Source organism: Perna viridis, chromosome 6 (genome assembly GCF_037379345.1).
Source record: "Perna viridis isolate PV_CMFRI_1.1 ecotype Kerala chromosome 6, ASM3737934v1, whole genome shotgun sequence".
In the NCBI taxonomy this organism is placed as follows: Eukaryota; Metazoa; Mollusca; class Bivalvia; order Mytilida; family Mytilidae; genus Perna; species Perna viridis.
Window position 1 is genome coordinate 12,791,513 of NC_142450.1, and position 26,560 is coordinate 12,818,072.

At 32.0% G+C, this 26,560-nt stretch overlaps 1 protein-coding gene and 1 long non-coding RNA gene across 3 annotated transcripts in view; both read left to right on the forward strand.

The window, feature by feature from the left end:
* On the forward strand, positions 1 to 3,001 carry LOC148613700 (uncharacterized). Its single transcript, XR_015923425.1, has 2 exons — positions 1 to 1,008; positions 1,407 to 3,001. It is a non-coding gene; the product is annotated as an uncharacterized LOC148613700 (long non-coding RNA).
* Positions 3,002 to 7,870: 4,869 nt separating this feature from the next.
* Positions 7,871 to 26,560, forward strand: part of LOC148613701 (NADPH oxidase 2-like) — a 32,173-nt gene continuing 13,483 nt past the window's right edge. The window contains exons 1-10 of one of the 2 annotated variants that reach the window (XM_088587221.1): positions 7,871 to 8,228; positions 8,859 to 8,954; positions 9,994 to 10,104; positions 12,171 to 12,258; positions 14,945 to 15,093; positions 15,946 to 16,046; positions 17,894 to 17,974; positions 23,040 to 23,184; positions 23,628 to 23,720; positions 25,167 to 25,301. In XM_088587221.1, coding sequence (XP_088443347.1) covers positions 8,187 to 8,228; positions 8,859 to 8,954; positions 9,994 to 10,104; positions 12,171 to 12,258; positions 14,945 to 15,093; positions 15,946 to 16,046; positions 17,894 to 17,974; positions 23,040 to 23,184; positions 23,628 to 23,720; positions 25,167 to 25,301 — 1,041 coding nt within the window. In that variant the 5' untranslated portion in view covers positions 7,871 to 8,186. Of the gene's footprint in view, positions 8,229 to 8,858; positions 8,955 to 9,993; positions 10,105 to 12,170; positions 12,259 to 13,678; positions 13,694 to 14,944; positions 15,094 to 15,945; positions 16,047 to 17,893; positions 17,975 to 23,039; positions 23,185 to 23,627; positions 23,721 to 25,166; positions 25,302 to 26,560 lie in introns of those variants that run through there. The other variant, XM_088587222.1, reaches the window with a different exon arrangement.

Genomic DNA, 26,560 nt, shown 5'->3' on the forward strand with positions numbered 1-26,560 from the left:
TTAACTACTCGACCAGTAATGATTTCACGTCATTTTGAGCGGCAAAGTTATACTGTTTCTTCGTATAAAAGTTTTTTTTTTTGTGAAATTGTACCTACATTTTAGTTTTCATGAAAAGCGGGATGTCGATAAATCTGTAACAGATACGTTACATTATATGTCAATATGTTTAAAAGGTGAATTTTACAGTATCTCCAGTTGTAATATGTCGTCAGTGAAGCAATGCAACTATAACTGTAGGGTGAGTAAGTCTTCTCCAATCATTCATCATCAATCCGAAAAGTCAGATGTACCATTTCTCCATTGTTTAATTGTTCAACAGATACGTTACACATAAAACGAAAATATATGTTAATTACAATCGATGAACATTAAAAATATGTAACAATTTAGTTTGAACATAACCTCAGCTTATATATCTAATATAATTTTTCAATCAGCTCTTGCCAAAAAAAAAAATATCTAGAAGAGAAAGTATAAAAGTACAAACAGATTCGTTACCGACAAAAACGTTACCGGTATCTAAACAATGGTAAAAACAAAATTGAGAGTGACGTTTTACCGCATATGTCTCTTCAATTAGAATGTATATGAACGTTGTATTTCCGGCTGATGCAATTGATGATATGAACGTCAGGGGTCATACTTTTTTAACATGTAAATGAAGTCTGTAAAGAGTAATAAGATCCCATGTACTAAATTTCTATAAGTAAAAGACAATTTCCATATTTAACACAAAGTCATGCAAACATGCATTTAATTGTGTGGCCCTTAATTAGAATATTCATTAGTTCACCGTCATGAACGGGTCAACAACAATATTTTCAATAACATTTATAAGTAACGTATCTGTTATGAAAATATAACGTACCTGTTTTTCTTATACTAATTGTTTTCCTATTGTTTGTAATTTCTGCATTTTCGATGCTTTACGGAAGAGATTGGAAATGGGTAGTAAATCACAAGTCTATCTGCTTTTTGTCTCATAGCAACATAGAAAATACTTCGGTAGGTATCTGTTGAAAATCGATAACGTATCTGTTTTGAATTTTACGTATTCAATTTTCGATTCCAATACTCAGTATATGTCACATATTTATAGGGATATATTTTGATAGGATTACTCATCTATAGATGAAGCAAGCAGAAAATCAGTGTATTATGTAAATTGTAACTTGTAAGACACAAAATTTTATCCAGCAGTAACGTATCTGTTGAAATTTCTGCTACTACAGTTTCCGCTAATATGAAACTTCTGAATGTTAGTAGGACATAAAAGTCGTTAAAAATGCTTTTGTTCAATTGTGTTTTCGTTCAAAATCCTGTCCTTTTATCAGAAAATCAATACTAATATTAACTAATTGTCGATGCATTTATTGAACACATGTGATATATATTTTTTTCAGAATGGGCAAAACAAGAGCAGAGATACAAAAGGAGTATTGGGAGAGAAAGAAGAAAAATGACCCTAGAAAAAGAAAGAAAACGAGCAGCCGCAAATAGAATACCAGCAGCATTACTTTCCAAGAAAAAACTAAAGAAAAGGAGGGTGAAAAATACAGAGTACTGTGCAAAATACAGAAAAGCTAAACAAGAACTACGAAAGAAAGCAAAGAAGGATGTTGAAAATGAGAAACAAGAAAATGAAATAACTAGCACAAGTTCGCCCATTCCTTCAAGTTCTACATCACACAGACATTGTTCGATAAGATCATCAGCTGATAAGATGCTAGTTAGATTTGACTTTAGTTGAAAAAGTGTGCCAGGAAAGAAAGGATCCAGGTCTCTAGGAAGGGCTAGATACCAAACAGAAAAGTTATCGCTTAAACTACAAAATCAAATTGGTATGACGAAAAGATGACAGAGGAAATTCAAAAGGTTGAAAAAACAAAAACAACTTGAAAATATGGAGACAGAGCCCTCAGCCAAGGCACAGGATACCACTCAATCTACTCCTAAGTCGAAGACACTTTCTGGTCAGTTGGTGTAAGCCCACGAAAACTACCAAAATCTGTAGTCAAGCGTCTACAAATGGGAAACTCTGTCATTCTTGGTCTTGGACATTCCCATCAGAAGATTCCAAGACATACTCTGTGTAGTAAACCAACCAGTACCGACAGGGAAATCCAAACGCATGTTTAAGATCAATGAATGTGACAAAGACAAGGTCGAAAATGCATTCAAAATATGGGAAGTAAATGCTGAACTCTGTGAGAATAAGCGCTCTGAGGCAAAACGCAACAATCCATAGACATTTTGCTTTCCATCGGAGAACAAATTATGACGTGTGTTGGTTTCATGGACTTTTATTCATCAAGTGTTTGATTTTGACAGATACGTTGCTTTTTAATTTTACCAATTGTATGCAAGAAATGCATTTCCTACCGTATTACCTTTATTTGCTTTTCTACTGAAATGATTACTTAGTGCATAAACTACACCAAAACTTAATTTTAATAGTCCTTGATAAAATTTTTTTTTGCTTTTATTTCAACAGATACGTTACTTTTTCATAACTTACATTTTTTCTGGCACCATTTTTTGGTGAACTTTGTAAATGAAGTGTTGGATATTTCATTTTCTTAATGCATGTGGCATTCTTTTATTGTTTTTAAAATTATTTAGGGCATTTGAAATTTAAAGAGAAATATAAGTGTAACAAGATTTCCACATTTCAAGATTAAACTTTTTTAAATTGAATCTTTTATGTGCGGTTTCCTGAATAAATCCTTATTATGTAAAAGACTAATTGTCCAATCCATATTTTGATATTATTTCTTTATTTAAAGTAAAGACAGTTTTATACACTTAACTGTCTTCAAATACAAAATATTAGATGTTTTAGATAATAATAAATGGTAACGTATCTGTTCTTACCTGATTTATACCTACCTTGCTGCAAGCCGTATATTTTTTTTCTTTGCAATAGTTCAAACCAGCAACTTTAATATTTGGAAGTTAACATACTAGTCTCCATATTAAAAGTGTAAATATGTTGTTACTAAGACTTTATTTTTTCCCTTTTCCTCTCACGAATGGAGACAATTTTTGCAGAGATTCTGCCAAACGTGTGTTGTTAGGTACAGATGGACGGACAGTACTAGTCTATACTAGACATATACAATCAATGAGTGGTCTGTCACTTTTTGTGCCGATTTCAAAATTCAAGAGCTTCGTTAGTCTTATTTTGGTAAAAGAAATCTCAGCTTCTATAAGAGGGAATGCTAAGATATTTAGAATATTGCTTCCTCATGCTGATATCGCAAAGAGATCCATTGTTATCGTCATAAAAAGTTTAATTGTTGCAGTAACGCTTCATTGTTGCAGTCACTGTTGCCCTCATAAAGAAATCCTTTGTTGTCATCATATATAGAGAGATTCATTATGCATCATATGGAGTTTCATTGTTGCCCCCACTAAGTGATTCATTGTTGCCCACATAAAAGATTCATTTTGCCCTCATGAAGGGATTCATTGTTGTCGTAATAAAAAATTTCATTGTTGCAGTCATAGAGAGTTTCTTTGTTGCCCTCATAAAGAGATTTACTGTTGTCATCATAAAAAGATTCATTGTTGCAGTAATAAAGAGATTAATTGTTGCCACATAAAGAGTTTCATTGTTGCCACATAAAGAGATCCATTGTTGTCGTCATAAGGAGTTTCATGTTGCCCGTATTAAAAGATTCATTGTTGCTTTTATAAAAGGATTCATTGTTTTCGTCATAAAGAGTTTCATTGTTGCCCACACAAAGGGATCCAGTGTTGTGGTCTTAAAAAGTTTCATTGTTGCCCTCATAAAAGGATTCATTGCTGTCGTAAAAAAGGTTCATTGTTGACCTTACAAAGGGAACCATTGCTTTCGCTATAAAGTTTCATTGTTGCCCGCATTAAAAGATTCATTGCTGCCTTCCTAAAGGGATTCATTGTTATCGTCATAAAGAGTTCCATTGTTTCAGCATGAAGAGTTTCGTTGTTGCCCACAAAAAGAGATCCAGTGTTGTCGTCATAAAGAGTTTCGTTGTTGCCTTCATAAAGTAATTCAGTGTTGCCCTCATAAAAGGATCATTGCTGTTGTTATAAAAGGTTCATTGTTGTTATCATAGTGGTTAAATTTTTTAGAGAAAAACAAAAGGTTTCATTGTTGCCTCCATCAAGAGATTATTGTTAGAGAAAGAGTTTCATTAGTGTCGTCTTAAACCGGTTCATTGTTTAAGTAATAACAAATTCTATTGTTGTCGTCATGAACATGGCGCCAAAATCAACATTTTTAAAAATTCCATAAAACAGACTTAGAAATAATGATTATAAATACGTACACTTGAGTGAAAACGACTCGCTTACCTCAAAAATCGTTATAATATAAAAAGTGCCGAAGGAAACGTTATGCTGATTACATTAGTTCTTTTTTTGCACTTTGAGTGTATAATGGCCATGTTTGCACTAGGGATAAATTCCTTACTTACGTTGAGATCCGCAGAAATGGAGATTTTTTAAACCTGAAGTACCAACGTACTTCACTGAAATGTAAATACTTATAATATTTTTGTTTGTTAATTGCCCTCATAAATAGATTTTTGCTGCTACAAAATATACATAAGACCCACCATTGTCGTCATAAAAAGAAATATTGTTTCAGTCATAAAGACATCCGTTGTTGTCATAAAGAGTTTCGTTGGTGTAATCATAAAGAGATTCATTGTTCCAGTTATAAAGAGATTCATTGTTCCAGTCATAAAGAGATTCATTGTTCCAGTCATAATAAGATCCATTGTTGTTGTCATAAAGAGTTTCATTGTTGTAACAACAAAGAGATTCATTGTTGCAGTGATACGAATATTTATTACGAATATTTATTAAATAAGTCATCAGACACATAAATTTGCAACGTAAGATATAATATATACAATCATTAAAATTCAGTTACATGAATAAACAAAGAATATGTTACAATTCATTAACTAGACTAAGTATACATGTATAAACATACAGATATAAAAATTACAACAATTTGCATACCTTTTAACAAAGTGAGAAATATTAGTTCAGTATGACAAAGGGAGAGCAAACCTTTCTTTTTGTATTGAGAGGGAAATCGTTGGTAGTAAAAAGGAATTATTCCCTCAAAAATGTAACTTTGGTATCTTTGTCCCTGGATTACATTCTTTTGATTACCGCTATAACCTTGGTTCCCTTGATTACGCTTACATAAAAATTGTAGCGGCCATGAAGAGGTTCATTGTAGCGGCCATGAAGAGGTTCATTGTAGCGCCATGAAGAGATTCATTGTAGCGGACATGAAGAGGTTCCTTGTTGTCGTCATATATAGATTCATTGTTGTAATCATAAAGAGATTCATTGTTCCAGTCATAATAAGATCCATTGTTGTTGTCATAAAGAGATCCATTGTTGTCGTCATAATAAGATCCATTGTTGTTGTCATAAAGAGATCCATTGTTGTCATAATAAGATCTATTGTTGTTGTCATAAAGAGATCCATTGTTGTCGTCATAATAAGATCCATTGTTGTTGTCATAAGGAGATCCATTATTGTCGTCATAAAGAGATCCATTGTTGTTGTCATAAAGAGATCCATTGTTGTTGTCATAATAAGATCCATTGTTGTCGTCATAATAAGATCCATTGTTGTTGTCATAAAGAGATCCATTGTTGTCGTCATAATAAGATCCATTGTTGTCGTCATAATAAGATCCATTGTTGCGGTCATAAAAAAAAATAAAGGATAAAAGCAATATTGCAGAGCTGATAGGCAAACGGTATATGATAGTCTGAAAGAAAGGTAAAAGTAGAAATGGCCATATAATGACAAAAAAAAACAAAAAACAAACAAACAAACAAACAAAACAAAAAACAAAAACAAAAAAAACAAAAACAAAAAAAACAAAAACAGAAACAAAAACAAAACGGAAATTTGGAAACAAGCGCTTGGTGCAGACCTTCAGAAATGTCGGGTTAAACCAGGGTTTAAAGCGCCTAAACTATTTCCTTGTCATTTTTTTCGCCATAATTGTTCCGTTGTTACAATCACATGCAAAGCGATTCTTTCTTGCGATGACAAATTAGCTGTCATAAATAGTTTCATTGTTACAGTCATGAAGAGGTTCATTTTTTGGTCATAAAGAGTTTCACTGATATCATTATAATGAGATTCAATTATTCGGAAATAGTAGCATAAGTGTGGTCAAACGAATGTGATTGTTGCAGTCATTAAAGTATTATTATTATGGTAATATAGAGTTTCATCGTTTCGGCCATGAAAAGATTCGTTATTGTGCATGTATGGTGATAAAGAATTTCATTGTTGTCGTACGTCTTAGACATTCATGGTTTTACTTTTTATTTTATTTGCATGAGACACAAGTAAATGACATCCTTCTGGGGCCTTCTCCAAAGTAGATATATAGATACAATACATAATCAACAAATTTCAAAAAGTGTCCCGAAAGAGCATCCATACAAGGAATTGAAGGTTTTGAACCGAAAGAAAGTTTTCAAACCATACGAGACATACTATTTGCCATTTGTTGCCAAATAATGATAGTTTTCCATCGTGATGCTTTTAACTGCCATCAATTCTTTTGTCAGTTCTTTAAATTGCTTATCGTGATAAATATGTACTTATATTTGTCAAAAGCATCACGATACTTGTTAAAACCGCCGAACGATTGGAAAAACTTAATACATGTATATCATGATGGAAGAATATCGCGATTTTGACATGAATGGCAACTTATATGCTAATGTGCCGCTAGATGATGTTTGAAATGTCCATTAGAAACAAACATAATTTTAATGAATAAGATTAACCTATAGAGTTTCATTGAAGCTACTGCTTTCATTGCAACGGCGGAAATAATGCATGTCAAATGTTGAATTTCATTGTCGCAATCATAATTTTACGGCTTTCATGACAATAATTCATTATTGTCAAATGTTTGCCGTTCAAATGCTTTATAGAAGGATCTAGAATGTGGTTGCTACTGTTTTGCACTAAATACTAAAAGTACTGAATACTTTATTGGCAAAAAGAGGAAGTCAATCTGAGAGCTTTATATGAATTATAGTTAAATAAAAAGAAACCTTGATTGTATATTTTTTATCCATTATGTTTGATATTTTCGCATTAAAGGTTACTCTTTGATTATCAAAATATTTGTATTTTAGAAGGAAATATTTCTCGTTTTCTATTTTATTTGAGTTACATAGGGTGAGTAGCTTTCATTTATAGGTATATTTAAATGTCTTCCTCGTATCCTCATCAGCAAATGAACACTAATTCGTATTTTACAGAAAGAGCTCGATCTTCTCTCTCTTTCTATCGGTTTCTCTATATATAGTAATGTTATAATTTTAGTATTATATGTAATGTATCATGCCCTCACGGGCCCATTCATATGGATAATAAAAGTTTATTAACTCCTTTTCTTCTTCTATATAAATTGCTGTCAAAAAAAAAAAAAAAAGAAGTTCAAATATGTATATAAAATATAAGTATCAACCGGTGTCTTAAATGTTTTTTTTTCTTTTGTCCTTTTTTATCAGTTTTCACACTGAATGTGCATTGTCCTTCACTTCTTCAGCTGTCTGCAACATTTCACATGGTTCCGTATTTTGATGTAATTGTAAATTCTCTCCATATCTGATAAAAGACAAAATAATTTCACTTAAAATGTTTGTGACTTCAGAATATGTAAGGTTATATGTCTTCAAAATTCAGGATTCTTATTCCAGATCTACAACACATTCAAACATTTTTTGAAATGGTTCTCCCACTTGGTACCTCTACGTAATTTTTTCCCGCCAAATTAGCATTTATTTCTGACAAAGTTACTTCTCTTTAAGTAATTCTTCTGTATTGATGTAAACAAACCCCGTTAAAAAGCTATATTGTCCACTTTTCAAAAGAACTAATTATATGTGCCCTTTAAAATCACGTTTGTCCCAGAAACTACAATATTCATGCCTTTTCCATTCTACAGGTGGATTTTTTAAATACAATCTAAATGTAGATTTGTAATTGTAGCACGTGAGACAGGACAAGATAAATGTTAACTAACCACTGAATTCCTCGGTTTAGTGACAGTTACATACATGTATCAGGATGTTGTCATTGTTGACTGTATACTATTAACGATGGATTAAGAAGCCGAGGATAAAATAGCAGAGATATGGCGAGGGTGTTGAATGATTTGCCAAGATGGATTGTCGTGGTTAGTACGTCTGTAGCATCTTTAGATTCGTGTATCACTGCTATGAATGAATAAGTGCATTTAATAGTATAGACTAAAAGCAGGTGCTAATAAAGGTGTAGAAAAAAATAAAAGACAGTCCATAAATGTGATAAATCTATACATTCAGAGCAGGAAATTGTGATATTTTGGTCAGGAGAACAGGGGATTTTTTAACTTGCATGTTATTTTATGCATCTAAAAGATTGATAGCAACATTTTTAATATACTGGTAGTCTTTGTAAGAATTTTTTAATCAACATTACCAACATTGGGGTGTCAAATGTAAAACAATAACAACAGTAAACTTACGGTTAATTAAAAAAGTGAACACTGCAAATATTTAATCTTCACACCTGATTTGTTTTTTCAACTAATATTGTTAAAATTTTTTAATGTAGGACATTGTGCAGACAGTTTAACTCAGAAAATTGGAGATTCCTTCCTCAGGGGGTGGGGTTCACATGAATATATGTATGAGTCTTTTTAAAGATTAGTAGTAAGTGCTCACCATGTTGCATTTTTCTCTCTTAATTTGTCTTTTGAATTATAATTTATAGACAGTAAATGATTAAAATGTATTATTGATATCTTTTTGTCTTTTAATTTCAGTCTATTTGGATTATTGTCAACATAATATACTTCACAGTAACTTATTTCCAGTTTGATAAAGCTGATGAGTACTACTACACCAGAGTTATACTAGGGGTAAGTAACAATGTGCAGTGCTTGATTGCAGTACTTACAATTGACACAAGAAAACAGTCATTTTTTTTTATAAAAAATAAATTAATTGCATGTACATGTACATACACACCCTTCAAATATAAAGTTATGGGGTACATAGGAATCACGATGTTTATTATCCTTGTGTCTGATTGTTGTTTGTCCATAGTGGCAGATCCAGAGAATCAAAAAAGAGGATGGATGGTGGCACTACAGTGATTTCCAGTTTTTCTATATGATATATATGTATCAACCTTTTTGACCAAAAGGCGGGTAGGTGGAGGCAAAGGGGTTCCATGTGGATCTGCCTATGGTTTACCTAGGTACTGTACCTTTCATATTGTCTTTCACAGTTGAATGGATTTCAATTAAACTTTACAGTTGAAGTGCATAAAGAATTTATATGCTTGATGTATGAAAGTGGAGATGATTCAACTGAAGCATTACATACAAATGTATTCGAAGTGGGAGTCAAGAGTTTCTACTCATAAATCCCCCCACAATACACATATATATCTTGTTTTAATTGGTACAAATATATTTGTACATGTACTTGTACAGGTCTGTACATTTGTATGATTACAAATGTGCATTGCTTTATTGGTTGTACTGTCTTCAAAAACAGTACTGGTATACTGTATTCATATTTACGGATATGTACGTTTAAACAGTAAAAAATGCCCACCAGTTTAAGCAGGGATTTTTTTTTCATATTATTCAAACAAGTTTGTCTGTATTATTATTATTTCTTTTTTTATTTTGAGTACCAGGTACATCAAATTCACAAAATTTTCAATGTACATTGTATGTACTAGTACATGTTAGGAGTTTACACATATATGCATTTTTTTTGTACATCATACATGTAGATTATAAAATAAAAAAGCTAAAAAAAAATTCTACCAGTACTTTATTATTTGGCTGAACCAAGTTCATGTTTTATATACAAATGTACATGTACATGTACATGTACAAATGTGTGTGTATATATATATATTAATTTTACTTATTTCTGTTTCAGCCTGCCCTTGCTTGGGCCAGAGCCAGTGCAGCTGCACTTAATTTGAACTGTATGCTAATTCTGCTTCCTGTGTGTAGAAACCTAATAACATTCCTTAGGGGATCATTTAAGGTAAGAACCACCATCTTTGTGGTATCATAGTAGCATGCTCATGGCCGCTAGTGTGGGAGGCTGCGGGTTCAATCACTGGACTAGTTACATGTACACCAAAATCCTTGTTTCTCTGCTATTAAAGCACATACACTACTGTCAACACAAATTTTAAATTCTCCACTCTTTACAGTGGAGATATTATGAGTGAAGTCATAGTGTCAACTCACTCCAAAGTGGAGTCACCATTTAAAAAATTGTCTGCAGTTCACTGATCCTATCTTTACTAATGGTCCTAGCAATATAATAACATTTAAGTAATGGACAGAAATAAATATTGTAAAGTATAGAAATGGAGGAATTTTATACCAGCTTATAGTCTGGTGGATCAAGTCACAGTGGAGAACATGAGTGACTCCACTGTGAAGAGAGGAGAAATTAAAATTTTTCCTGACAGTAGTGTAGTATTTAGGACGGTATTCTTCCCAGGCCATTATGATTTCTTAGCACTGTGCTATCAATGATTAATTTTATTTATAATGCTATATGGGCACAGTGCTATAATTTTGGAGGAAGGCCATAAGAGCTGTGCTATGCCAATAAGCATTGTGCTACATGTACTTAAAAATTATGGGGACAACACTGTAGGGGATGGAGTGATGACTAGCTTGCTCGGATTCAAAATAATGTTTTGGAATGTGGTAATATGCTTTCCCGCAGTTTCAAAAGTTTTTGTCTGAATTACATAAAATATCTGCCATGGGATATTTAATTTCAATCAGTCAACTAATCAATCAATCATTGAAGGTACAAAAAATGTAAGATTTTAATTTGAAGTTACTGTAATTGACACATACATGTACATGTATACAGTTCTGTAGAACTTAACAATGCATGTACATATATTCTTCATGTAAAGTTGAAGAAAAAGTTCAAAATGTTAAAAACACTACAGACAAAAATTAATTAAAAGTGTTCTCTACAAGTTAATTTTTTTTCAATATTCTTATTTGAATATATTGTTCAAGATTTAGTTTAAACTTAAAAAAAAAGAGATAACATTGTTTACATAAGTCAGTCAGGCCAAAAAAAAAATAATATCCTATTTTTTTGTGCTGTGTGTGCCTACCATATACATTTTATGGGCCCCCATTCTAGATTGTTTTGTCATTACTGTAACTTGATGTAAAAAGCTTTTGAAAAATAAAGCAATGCCCCTACCTACCTACAATGCACCCTGATTTTTTCTTTCTGGTAGCAGAAAACAAGACTATAATTTATTTTTGGCCTCACCTTAATTCAAGATTTATGTTAAAAACATGACAGTTAAAAAGTTATTTAAAAGTGTTCATTACAAGTTAAACCATTTTTTTTTCAATATTCTTATTTAAATGTAATTATACTATCATTATACATTATGATTAAACCCCAATTGTTTGTATTTGAATTACTTTGAATCACAAAATTTGGTTGCTATTATCTTGGATCTCAATGGATGGATTAATTTTGAATTAAATATGTGGCTGTACATACATGTAGGTAGGACATATTATGTTGCAAGCCATTCTGGTTGCTGTCCAATATCAACTAATTGAACTTATTTGATAGAAGTCTTCAAAAGTTCCCCAAAACAGACATCTAATGAACAGTTAATACATTTGAAATAGAATAAGTTATAAATAGGACAGAGTGATTTGAGAGGAAATTAATAAGCTAGTTATGGTTTTTCGTACAATCTATGAAATGCAAGAAAATGTTATTGATGGATAAAACAACTATTACATGTACATTTGTGAATAGCATTAAAACTTCATTTGTTTATTTCACATAAAACTGTTCTCAAAAATACAAAATGGCTTGATGTTATATTCTGTTGATGACTTAGGTTCTGATTTCCTAAAATTACAGAAAAAAATCTGGAAACTCATTGATTTGATGTATACCGCGTACAACCCTCCTTGAAACAAAGAAAAAGTTGAAAAAAGTGTCTAGTATACTTGGAAGAATATGGTAGTTTTGTCAAGAATTAATGGTTCAAGATAAAAAAGGGTAAACTTGATAAACAATTTTTTTTTCTGTCTTTTCAGAAATGTTGTAGCAGGAATGCAAGGAGACAGTTAGATAAACACATTACATTCCACCAATATATAGCTTATATGATCTGTCTCTTAACTGGTAAGGATAGAAATGTTTCAGTGTGATCTGTCTCTTAACTGGTAAGGGTGGAAATGTTTCAGTGTGATCTATCTCTTAACTGGTTAGGATGGAAATGTTTCAGTGTGATCTGTCTCTTAACTGGTAAGGGTGGAAATGTTTCAATGTGATCTGTCTCTTAACTGGTAGGGATGGAAATGTTTCAGTGTGATCTGTCTCTTAACTGGTAAGGGTGGAAATGTTTCAATGTGATCTGTCTCTTAACTGGTAAGGGTGGAAATGTTTCAATGTGATCTATCTCTTAACTGGTTAGGATGGAAATGTTTCAGTGTGACCTGTCTCTTAACTGGTAAGAGTGGAAATGTTTCAGTGTGATCTGTCTCTTAACTGGTAAGGATGGAAATGTTTCAGTTTGATCTGTCTCTTAACTGGTAAGGATGGAAATGTTACAGTGTGATCTGTCTCTTAACTGGTAAGGGTGGAAATGTTTCAATTTGATCTGTCTCTTAACTGGTAAGGATGGAAATGTTTCAGTGTGATCTGCCTCTTAACTGGTAAGGATGGAAATGTTTCAGTGTGATCTGTCTCTTAACTGGTAAGGATTGAAATGTTTCATTGTGATCTATCTCTTAACTGGTAAGGGTGGAAATGTTTCAATGTGATCTGTCTCTTAACTGGTAAGGGTGGAAATGTTTCAATGTGATCTATCTCTTAACTGGTTAGGATGGAAATGTTTCAGTGTGACCTGTCTCTTAACTGGTAAGAGTGGAAATGTTTCAGTGTGATCTGTCTCTTAACTGGTAAGGATGGAAATGTTTCAGTTTGATCTGTCTCTTAACTGGTAAGGATGGAAATGTTACAGTGTGATCTGTCTCTTAACTGGTAAGGGTGGAAATGTTTCAATGTGATCTGTCTCTTAACTGGTAAGGATGGAAATGTTTCAGTGTGATCTGCCTCTTAACTGGTAAGGATGGAAATGTTTCAGTGTGATCTGTCTCTTAACTGGTAAGGATTGAAATGTTTCATTGTGATCTATCTCTTAACTGGTAAGGGTGGGAATGTTTCAATGTGATCTGTCTCTTAACTGGTAAGGATGGAAATGTTTCAGTGTGATCTGCTTCTTAACTGGTAAGGATGCAAATGTTTCAGTGTGATCTATCTCTTAACTGGTAAGGGTGGAAATGTTTCAATGTGATCTGTCTCTTAACTGGTAAGGATGGAAATGTTTCAGTGTGATCTGTCTCTTAACTGGTAAGGACGGAAATGTTTTAATTTGATCTGCCTCTTAACTGGTAAGGATGGAAATGTTTCAATGTGATCTGTCTCTTAACTGGTAAGGATAGAAATGTTTCAGTCTGATCTGTCTCTTAACTGGTAAGGATGGAAATGTTTCAGTGTGATCTGTCTCTTAACTGGTAAGGATGGAAATGTTTCAATGTGATCTGTCTCTTAACTGGTAAGGATGGATATGTTTCAATATGATCAGATATCAGTGCCTAATTATCAATTCAACTTTCTGTAACCTTTTCTTCTATTGCAACTTTTCTGATCTTAATAAAATACTCCAGTTGAATTCCACTTATTATTTGTCTGCCCCTTTATTATGGCAAGCCAAAGTGGACAAAAATGAGTATTTTCTAATATTGAAAAATGATTTTTTAATATTACAAATTCATTTTCTAATATTACAAATTAGATTTCTTATATCACAAAACACTTTTTCAATATTTTTTTTTATATTACAAATTGATTTTTTAATATTAGAAAATACATTTGTTGTATTCAATTACGATTTGTTAATATTAGAAAATCATTTTGTAATATTAAAAAATGTGATTGATTTTGCAATATTGCAACATGATTTTCTAATATTACAAATTCATTTTCTAATATTACAAATACATTTTCTAATATTACAAATTCAATTTGTAATATTACAAAATGTGTGATGTTTTATAATATTACTAAATCAGGAATTTGTAATATTACAAAATGAATTTTTAATATTACAAAATGAATTTTTAATATTACAAAATGAATTTCTAATATTAAAAATTCATTTTCTAATATTTCAAAATATTGATTTTTGTCCACTTTGGCTTGCCATACTTTATCAATATGAATAAGAACACACGCTTGAAATCTAAGTACAGAGTCTGAACAAATACTTTTAAGATGAAGGATTTAATGCCAACTCGAAATTATAAAGACCATCCTCAACATTTGTAAATTCACTAGAGCAATTGTGGAAAAACTGAAGTTTTTGGGTTAACTCTTTTCTAAACAGTATGTTATCTACTTATTTATTAAAAATGAATCAAAATGCAAAATATGTACATGTATATTATGTATTTATATTGCTTGTATAATTTATATCTTATGTTATTTATTATTCTCTATACCTCAGAAATTGCGGTTTTTGAGGAATGAAATAAAGTATGTACGGAATCGACCTCAGTTGAACTCTTTGAATATGTAAATAAAGAACATTCCCTGTACTAACATAATTGACGTTCCTTCTTTTTTTTCTTCTGTTTTGTTTTCAAAATAATGCTATTTTCACAGTTGTTCTATTGCCAGGTTGGGAGGCTTCATTTTTAATTGAAATTTGAATTTTTCCTACTACAAAAATGTACATGTATTTCAAAGCAGGGTAATTTCTGTCTTCTTGCATTTTCATGTTCTGATATTTGTTCTTTTATTTCAGCTATACATGTAGGTGCCCATGTGTTCAATGTAGAGAGATATGCCCAGGCTTATGACAGTCCAACTGCCGATCGACAACTGTTGCTGGTCCTCAGCGGCCTTGGCAATGGAAACTCCTCAACATATCTTAACCCTATCAGAGGTCCAACTGTAAGTCTCTAGTATGTTAAGAGAAATGGGAGAAAAAATATTACAAAAAAAAAGCAGCCAACACAGCTATTAATTCAGCAAACACAGCTACATGTATTAATCCAGAAAACACAGCTACATGTATTAATCAAGCAAACACAGCTACATGTATTAATCCAGCAAACACAGCTACATGTATTAATCCAGCAAACACAGCTACATGTATTAATCCAACAAACACAGCTACATGTATTAATCCAACAAACACAGCTACATGTATTAATCCAACAAACACAACTATTAATCCAGCACATATACAGCCTTTTTGTAATTTGTTGCAAGGTCAGGATTGGGAAGACAAGGGGCCATAGGCCATTTTCACCTTCTAACAGTAAATGGCCCCGTCACATAATAGAAATTAATATGGTTTGTTAACAATTTTTGATATATTTCCACAAACCTGAAAATGGCCCCTTTCAAGATTTTCTTCCAACCACTGCAAGGATTACAATATGGCCATCCAAAAACTATGTTTTTTTGTTTTTACAGTGCTAGCTTTTAGTGCTTTTAGTATACAGTTAAACCACAATTCAAATTTCTCATGAAATGTAAAATTCACAGAATTTGGAACTATGCACTGACGAAATTACAACTAACAATGGAAATGATTTTTCCAAAAACTACTACATTTATGTACTTGTATCACAATAGTATTTTACTCATTTACTTTTTCCGGTAGAACTTAAGTGGATTTTAGTTGACATCTTTTCCGAAAGCCCACATTATATCTAGTTTATTTTTCCACTTTAAAATTCCAATCATTTCCTACTACATATTATTTATAATACATGTATATCATCTGTTATATTACAGGACCCAATATTTTCCACATTAAAGTTTCTGTCTGGAGTCTCTGGTATTGTTATAACTTTAGCATTAATTGTCATGGTCTCATCAGCAACAGAACTCATCAGGTTCGTTAGTTACACTGCCATCAAACTAATTTTTAATGTCTCTATTCTTTATATTGGAGTCCCTATTGTCCTCCACTGTACAAAATGTATCTCCACCATGGTAAAAAATGTGATAAAATAGCTCTGTTTCAATACTTTTCAATTCTGTCTATTACTTAAATAGCATTTTCCTGTATGAAGTTGAAATGGCATTTCCCTGTAAGAACCATTAAATGCATATGGGATAAGTATATATATTAAACTGCAAACAAAATTTGAAATAGTGACTCTTCTCACAATATCTCCACTGTGGAGAATGGAGAAATTTAGATTCTCCTATTGTAATGGATGGTTTGAATTATTTCTTCACTTGAGATGGTAAAATGAAGATTTTCAACATATGAGCTTAGCAAACATGTTACTTTTATTATAGAGAGTGGAGAAATTAGTTAAATCATGAATAGGCTGAAAGAGAATCTTTCTTTCTCCAATGAAATCTGTAGAAATCTTGGAAAATGTAAAATGGTGGGAAGACTCAAACAGAAATTTAATCACCGCCAGGTGGTTGAAAAGTCACATGCATTTTTAATCCCTGGCTTAAAATGGGAGAAATGAAATGTCATGTTGACAGTAGTGTATTTAACCACTTCTAAGGCCAATCATGAATTACAAATGAATTTCCTAAGTATGAGTGGTTGTGAGTTTGATTCCTGATTGAGTCATACCATAGACTTATAATTGGTAGTCTGCAGTACATTTTCAGTTTTCACAAAGCAGGTGGCATAACAGAGATGGAGTGATAACTGATTAGCTCTGAATCAGAATAAGGTGTCCGAAGGGTGACATGCTTAATCTGTGGGCTGTTGCTCCTGTCTGTTACCACATACAAAAATCTTGCCCAGCCTTTTAGACTTACTAAATACCAAGCAGTCTGTTTGAATTGTCAAGTATTTTGCCATAGGACATTATACCACAATCAGTCAATCAATGAATCGAAAATGCTTTCTTGTTCATCTTTTATGCCTTTCAAAGTAGGTGAACTGATATTGCTACTTCTGGTACTTGTATTCTTATAAAAAAAGAAGTATTGATTATAATCTGCAATTTAGGTGCAAAACATAGTTCCTCATGACTTTTTAACCACCAGACAGCGGTTAAATTTCTGCTAGAGTTTTACCCTTATTTAATATTTTTTAAGTTTTCTACAGCTTTCATGAAGGAAATCGATTCTCCTTCAGCATATTCTTGATTTAAATTACACTAGTGTATTTCACAACTCTCTATGCTAAAATTGGGATTTTTATCATGCTCTCTTGAGTTCTAATGTTTATAATATTAATTTTACCCTCTTGAGTGGAGAATGATTTAAATCATTCTTTACTATAATATATTAATCTATTTACCTGTCAAGGTGCCTTTATCAAATTTTTCGTGGTTTGTTGAAATTTCAATATATCAGGAATTCTTGAATTCACGATTTTCACAAGACCATTACAGTTTTCGCTTACGAGAAATTCTAATTTGTGATTTGACCAATCCACTAAAACCACAAAAAATGGTATTCAATGAACAATAATTTATCCACAGAATTTTACAATGATATTATTTTACACTATGGAAAATGTGTTACAAAAACTATTTTACTATGCTCTGCATTTGAGCCATGCATGCATGGTTAAGAACACCAAGAAGAGGTAACCATATTTAAAATCAGTGATTTCTGAATTATATACCAAATTCATAAAACATGTAGTTACAGATCCAAGAATTATTTTGTAATGAATATAAAAAGGTAAGATTTTTTTTTAAATTTTGCTGCATACAGGTAATGATATTAATGATAAACATTGATTTTTTTCTATTTTCAGGCGATCATATTTTGAAGTTTTCTGGTTCATTCATCATTTGTTTGTGATATTTTTCATTGGTTTGATTGTACATGGCCTTGAGTAAGTATATTTATGGTTAGGCAGGTCTTTCTAGAAGAACAAGACACTTACCCTACTGATGCACCTGGTCCATGCTCCCAGTTTTTAGTGGAGTCCGAGTTGCTCATTTACTTATTTACGTATTATTTTGTTTTTTTGTATGTTCTTTGTCCGTTTTCCCTGTCTGGTCTTTGTCATTTGATTGCATATTTTCGATTTCCGCTTGACTCTTGGTTTCCTTAATTATACTTTATACCTGTATTTTAATTGATGAGTACCTTCTATGTATTTCAGATTCTGCTTGGAAAGGCAGTGACATTATTTTAAAAAATATTCATTGTTACATATACCAGTTCATTTCTTTTTTAGCAATTTCATAATGTTTATATACAATCAGTATCTACCTTTTATTGCCAATGTACATGTAAGATAATCATTTAAGCCCCAAAATAGGCAGTATTTATATGTTATTTCCTGTGTCATATACATGTAGATTTAATAAATGCATGACCTTTTTTTAAAAATTCATAGTGAACTGGCTGTTATTCTGAGAACCTCTTATTAGGCATGGGCTTCTTTTACGTTTGAATTAGGTGATATTATGTTCAATGTGGTATAATCCTTGTGTTTATATGTCAATCAATGGAATGTTGTTTTCAAAAGTAACAAGAGGGGAAGTAATAAAGATTTTTTTTGTGGGATGGTTAGAAATGGGACCTTGGACCTTGAAATATACGGGATTCTTACACTACTAATCCACCTATTAAATCAATGCTTAAAGTCTTAAATGCTCATTAATACATACCCATAGTTTTACATGAGAAATTTTATCATTTTATTCATATATTTTTTTTATTTTTTGTCTCACCTTTCTTTGCATGGCCTTTGTCCATTGCAAGGTTCAAATTTACAATCAAGAGTGGAAGGATATTGTCTTGTTAAGTTTAAAATCAATTGAAGAAATTGAAAGTCCTCAGTTAAGTGTCAATTAAAAGGGTTGAATGTCCAGGACCCAAGATTTCAAAGGTCCCAGTTCATTGAGGTTTCAAGATCTAGGACCACCACAAATTTAAACACCTGCGATTTGATTAGCAAATTGTAAAAACTGCTTTAATCAAAGTCTTCCTTGGTTTGACATATAAAAGGCATATTGTACATGTGAATTTATCACGTCAACCAGTACTTGAATTATTATCTAACATGTAATAACATCCTGTTGGTAAAGTCTATCAATGGTTTAGTCAATAGGATTATATTGTATAAGTACTCTTATGTCTTCCTCTTGTCTTTTTGAATTCTTAATCAGTCATACTCAGTAATAACTGGTATATTGAAGTTCAAGTATAAATGCACTTTTATATCCACTTTCCCATATTTCTTATGACTTTTTATGAGCAACTCGGCAGTTTCTAGAAAAGCAGAGGACACTTACCCTTCCGGTGCACCTGGTCCATGCTCCCAGTTTTTAGTGGAGTCCGAGTTGTTCATTTGCTTTTGTTACTTTCTTTGTTTGATTTTACTTACTTTATGTTCTTTGTTGTGTGTGTCTGTTTACCATGTTTGGTCTTGGTCCCTGGATTACATTCTTTTGATTACCGCTAGAACATTTGTTCCCTTGATTACTCATTGAGTCAGTATACATTTGTTGAATGTTTAATAGGGGTACAGTAACTTTATTACCTGTAGGTACTATTGTTACCTGAGGCAATGTTGAAGGTAAAAGTTGGTATCGAGGGGTAATAAATTTATTGTTTTCCAAATGAACAGGCGACAAATACTTTATTTTACTGAACCATAATGATGTCTTCATAATCTGTGAACAAATTATGTGACCATGATAGTTCACTGTCATCTGATTTGTTGTTCACTGATAAACCCTGAGAATATTGGGACTTTGTAGATTAGCCATTGAGAATCAGAGGAAAAAAAACACACAAAAAGGATGGTACTATTGCCTGTTGACTTGGTAAACATAACAGTCAAAGTGTCTTAAGGGAATTAGTTAAAATGTTACTTTTGATTTACTATAGAAAATTTAGACTTAAGTGTAAGTGTATTTAAGAATCAGGCAAAATGGGAAAAATCAGAAACATGTATGTCAAAACCCCACCTATCTGACAATAAAGTATCTGCCCTTGAGATGTTCATTTTCAGTGCATTTGAATGAAATTGTAACTCAATTGTCCAGCATGATATGGAAAATCTTGTCAGTTTTCCTTGATTCTGATGGTGCAAATAGTCAACATACACTATAAAAATTATGGGTTTTTCCTTACCATGTTTCACCTATTGTTATACATGGATAATGGCATTTGATTGTATGTTGGTAGGCATAATCTGTGTCTCCCGGTGTCTGAGACAGTCACATTACAAGTTTTATTTGGTTAATAATCAAATGTTCGAATGTAAAGTGTAGGGGCATTTCTTTTCCTTGTTTATAAACCAAATGTACTGAACTACTTTAAATTTTAGGTAAATTTTGTTTTGCTCACATTCTTGTTTTTATACGACCACAAAAAAATTGCAGTCATGTAGTGGTATGGCACTGTACATAGAGACTTGGTTTTTCTGCAATAACTTGAACATTAATTGGTTGCCCTTTTAAAAATTTTACAAACACTTTCCAAACCAAACCACAAAAGGAAGGTTTGTATCGATTTTTGGGATTATGGCCCCAACAGTTTTAGGATTAGGGGCAGAAAACAAGTATTTCATAGAATTGAACTATATAATTCCAGTAATATTATAGGAATGTCTGTGATATTATTTCACAATATTCTTTTAAAATACTACAATGGTCAGACTGGTTTCAATTTTGGTGTGTAAGAATTAAAGTAGCACTCCAGCTAAGAATCATGCAAAATGTGATTCATGGGTAAAAAGCCTACACATTTTTATTTTTGATATTTTGTTTGAAATGTCATTGTAAACAGAAATTAACATGTGGTTTTTCATGTAACCCATGCTCTTAGGAGATAAAAATTATATAGAATGCACTGTAGCTTTCAAAATTAAGGGAGATAACTTTGTAAATGGCGCTCTAATACAATAGAATCTACTGGATTTTCAGTGTGGATTATCACCTAAGAGCAGGCAGATTTTAATGAATAATTACACATTTCATAGCATAGATCCATAAAACAACTTAATTACAAAAATAAAAATATGTAGCATTTTTTGGGGTGTATCACATTTTTAAAATTTTGCATGATTCTTACAAAGACAGCCACTTAAACATTTCAGATGTTAGGGCCAAAATGGAGGGCTTGATACAAGCATTTTCTTTATGTCCAGACATTAACTTAAATGGACCAGGTCTCTTTGAAATTGTATTAAAAGTTGCCACATCACCAAAGGATTGATGATTGAGATTGATTTTTTGGGCTAAAGCTTGGATTTTTTTGGAAGTAGAAGCCAAATAGGGGCCTAAAATAACCATGTTTTGTTTGTCTTGACAATATTGTGACTTGAGTAAAAGTGGAAGGATCTTTTTCAAACTGTATTATAAGGTATGGGGCTTGGATTGATATCAGGGATTTTGATATGAACCAAGTAAGAATAAGGGGTCACAAAGGAGCCAGAAACAAGTATTTTTCTGATTTCTTGATAACTTTGGTATAGGAGAATGGATCGCTTTGAAATTGTACCACAAGAGGTCATACCACCAGATTAAGATTGGGATCGATTTTGGAGGTTTCATCTGGAAGCAATCTGGAATGAGGGGCCAAAAAGTGACCTTCTTGGTTCTGGTCAAATTCTTATCCTGTGTCCAATATCCAATATCTAATTATAGTAAAAATTCAAAGCTGTTTCAAGTTTGAATAGTTTGTCCTTACTTGCACAAACTGTTCAGGGTTTGACCTCTGCCGTCATATTAAGCAGCACCTCATGAAGTATTTTATTAATAATAGATAACCATTTAACCTGTGATAGAAAAATAAATAGTAGAATAGGCTTTTTAAGTTTCCAAACTTGATCATGTGAATTCAAGAAAATGCATTCCTTCCTTCCATTCAAAAGCAAAGGAAAATGTTAATTAAGAGGATGTCCATTCAAAAGTCAGGCAGTGGGTTGCACAAGACAAATTCTGTTTTCGAAGTATTTTCATCCATTTCATATCACAAATGCATTGCTTTTCAAAGTTGAATGTTGGTTTTAGATAAACTGTAACGGTTAAGGAGAAAAAAAAATACACCGAAATCATCGAAATTCATTGAAAAAGGGAGATAAATCTTTATTTCCATGCAAAATTTGGTTTGCTCTTTTATGGAAATTTCCGAACCATCCCTTGTAGGTTTGAAAAAAATCTTTTTGCTATTTGACATACTTATGATATAAATAGTGCATTGAATAAAGAAATTCAGAGAGATGATATTTACCCTGTGCCACCCATACAATAGGGTCTGCCTGACTTTTACATGGACAGCCTCTTAAAAAGTAAGTACTTGTTATAAAGGAAAACCACTTATGAAGATACAGTGATAAAAATATGATGCTAAAAGAATTTTGGTAATGACACAAAACTCTGATAAGGAGTTCAAGGACTGTATATTGGTCTTTGGTTTAGAATGCTTTCAACAGTAAAAGTTTCAGATCAAATTTAAATTGAGAAGGAGACTTTTTAGCCTTTATTATAACAAAGAATTATGACCAAAGCCTGTTTTTAAGTTGGTAGTTACTGGTAGTTCAATTATGTTGGTGCAATGCAAATGTATATTAATGAATGATTTTTTGAAGTTTTGACAGGTTTTGATCATCATAAATTAATACAGTGAAACCTGTTTTAACCAAACCACTTTTGGTCTTAAGAATTGGTTTGGTAAAGACAGCTGTTTCGTTTACCAAGGTTCAAAATTCATTTATATTGATATATAGAGACTTTTAAAAGTGTCTGGTTTAGACAGGTTTTTGGATTCCTCAGTGTTTGGTTTTGATAGGTTTCACGATGCCACTATATCTTATTTAACTGGCTTAACAGGTGGCCATCTTTTTGACAAAAATTTTATGGGCTGAAGAGATTTGACTAAATATATCCATGAAATGAAAGCAGAATTGGTTTCGATGTTTTTACTGAATTTATTTTTAGAGGTATAGTGAGAAGACAAACTCCCGCCAGTATTCAGCAACACAACCCTTTAAACTGTTCTGCCACACCTGCTCTCTGGGGTAGAAGAGATGCCAATGGGAACGTAAGATGCCCCTTTCCTGAGTTTGAAGGAATTTCTGCCAAGGTGATGTACAATAAACTGCCACATTTACAGGGCTGAGTTTTTTTTGTTATTTTGGAGAATTCTACGTTTTTAGAACCTTCTTTTACCAATTATTTACTTTCACTTGCTAATTTCAGCTTTTTTTGTTGGCTTTGTAAAAGCATCCTTGCATTTAGAAATGAGTGAGACAAAATGAAATATTCCAGGTGTATTTTTCAACCTCCGTGCCATGTTACATAAACAAATAGAACAATTAATCCATAATTCTAAACTTCTGATGCCAAATGAAGTTTTACAACCATAAAATTTGGAGCCTGGAAGTTTTACAACATATAATGTCCTTTCTTTAAGATTTATGGCATAACTCTTAAGTAAAAATGTTGAATACAGACATAGCTCTTGTCTTTTTTTGAGGATTAATGGAGATTATGTGTAACAAATGGAATATGAAATTTTTTTTTCAGGCCTGGATGTGGACTGTAGGACCAATAGCAATTTACATAATAGAAAGAATTATCAGATTTATAAGAAGTCAACAGAGAGTTGTTGTTACAAAAGTATGTTTATTTTAGGAAATTTTAATAGTACTCTTAGTACATGGGTGGATCCAAAGGGGGCCCTGGGTGGCATCATATAAGTACCAGTTTTGGTAAATAATTTTCACACCCCACAGAGTTTTGGGATATATATCAATCACCTATCTGTCAGTCTGTATTTCTGTCCACATTTCTTTTGAGTACAACTACTCCTTAATCACTGAAGTGATTTTTATGAAATTTTATAGGAAGGTTAGGCATCATATGTAGATGTGTTTGAAGGAATAAAGTAACAGCTAGAATTCTCAAAAGGGAGGTAATCAAACTGCTGTGTTTAACATGTTAAAATATTGTAAGCACAACTCTTCTTAAACCTCTCAAAGGATTCTGATGAAATATATGAGAGATTAGGCATCATAGGTATTAGGTAGATGTGCATAACAGAATATAGTTACTTTTAGGGGACTTCAAATGGAGATAATCCAACTTCAGGGTTTACATGTTAAAATCTTGTAAGCCCAACTCCTCTTAAACTGCTTTAGGGATTTTGATGAAATGTTGTAGGAAGGTTAGGCATTATATGTTGATGAGATTGAAGGAATAAAGTTGCTGTCAGAAGACTCCAAAAGGAGAAAATTGAACTGAAGTGTTATATTGTAAACTGCATTTGTTGGGACATTCAAGATATTTATAAAAATAATGGAGGAACAGTTTTGGGTTCAATGTTGATTTCAGGGTTTTATCAAGATCTTTCCAATCAGAGGTAGCTTTTTTGAAAATGTCAGAGTAATTCTGAATAAGGATTATACACATATTAAAAACATTTTGCCAAGCCTGCATTTTTACTGTTTTTAAAGCTTCAATATATCCTGAATTGCAGTTTTGCTTGGATGAAAGTTTTTCCCGAGTCTGTATGATGAATTATACAACAAATTTCTTTACATTTGAGAGTGAGCTTCACTTGTTATTACAGTGGATACCACTTAATGACATACCTGTTATTTGCATAAAAACTCAAAGAACAAAAACGTTTCCTATATCTTATCCACATAAACAAATCCTCTTATTTGTATAACATAAGGTCAAAAATGAGAACATTCTGCTTTAATAATTGCATGAATATTTTTTCAAAATTTACTAAAATATGTACCAAAATGGTTAAAACAATACATTGTTAGAGAATTTCCTCAGTTTTCTTAAGAAATTTGTTTTTACAACAATATTTTGTCTTTCTTTTGACTAGACACTAAAGTAGGAATCTAATTAGGCATGTGGAATGAATATACCACCACATAAACATTGAATATATCAGGAATTTTTCCTTAAAATGACAATTTCTGTTTATTACATATTCCTGTTATTTGCATATTTTTTCAGACAAATAGGCAATGTGATTAACAGGAATCCACTCTGTATAGGGACTTCCTTGTATTTTTGATGTAAAATTAATTTATTTCTTATATGCAGGTGGTCAAACATCCCTCCAGAGTATACCAGCTTCAGATGAAAAAGAAAGGGTTTAAGATGATGCCAGGACAATACATTTTTCTTCACTGCCCTAGCATCTCTCGTCTAGAATGGCATCCATTTACATTGACATCTGTGAGTATTATTGGGTTACTTCCCCTTGCAATCAAGGCTATTAATTTTTATTAGAAAATGAAATTTTACATGTTAGTTCAGATAAATTTTTAAATAATACAATGCATTTTATATAACTTTATGTGTTGCTACATTGACTTCAATATTTCTTTTCTTAAGCAGCTTTTCCACAGAACTCTATTAAAGCAGAATTATCTCCCTTTACTTGATATTTTGAATTTCTATTCTGTGGCCAGATACTTTTTCTTGAGTTCCTTTTCCACTGAACCCTGTTAAATGCTGAATTATCCCCTTTTACTTGAGCTTTGAATTTCTATTTTACTGCCAGATATTGAAATATAAGTTAAAGGAATGGCATAGTTTGTTTTTAAGTTTTTTGAAAAAGACACATATGACCTTCTTAAGTAGCTGTCTCTGTAAGAATCATGCAAAATCTGAAAAATGTGATACATTCCAAGAATGGCTACATATTTTCATTTTTGTAATTAAGATGTTTTATGAGTCTATGTCATGAAATGTGTAATTATTCATTCTAATTTGTCTGCTCTTAGGAGCTTATCAACATTGAAAACCCTATAGATTCAATTGTACTTGAATGTCATTTACAGAGTCATCTCCCTTAATTTTGAAATTTGCAGTGCATTCTATACAATTTTTAACTCCTTAAAAGACAGGTTATATGAAAAACTGAATGTTAATTTCTGTTTACTATGGCAGTTCAAACAAAATATAAAAAATAAAAATATGTAGACTTTTCACGCATGAATCACATTTTGAATGATTCTTAGCAGGAGTGCTACTTAAGTATCATTATTTTCTTGTGCATTTAATCATCACAAGTTGTCATACCACTTAGGCTGGGATTGATTTGTATCAAAGCAGGAGATTAATAAGAATCGGAAATTTCTCCCCATCTTATTTGAATTTTTGACTAAAAAATCATATCATTTTTGTGAAAGCATGTCCTGAAAACAAAAACTTAACAAATCTCCTGCTTTGAGAAAATTTCAGAGGGAGATCTCCCTCTATAAAATATTCAAAGGTTAACACCTATAGACTTGGACCATTTAAGAATGAGTGACCAAAACAAAATGAAGCAAGCAAAAATTGCAATCCAAATTCAGTATGTATGACAATTCCCAGGACAAAGGACACCTTAAAGTTGCATACCATTGCAAAGTTTGGAAAATAAGGCTTTCAAAATCAATAATCTAATGGTACAATGACTGAGAAATTCTTCACAAAATTCACTTGAATAA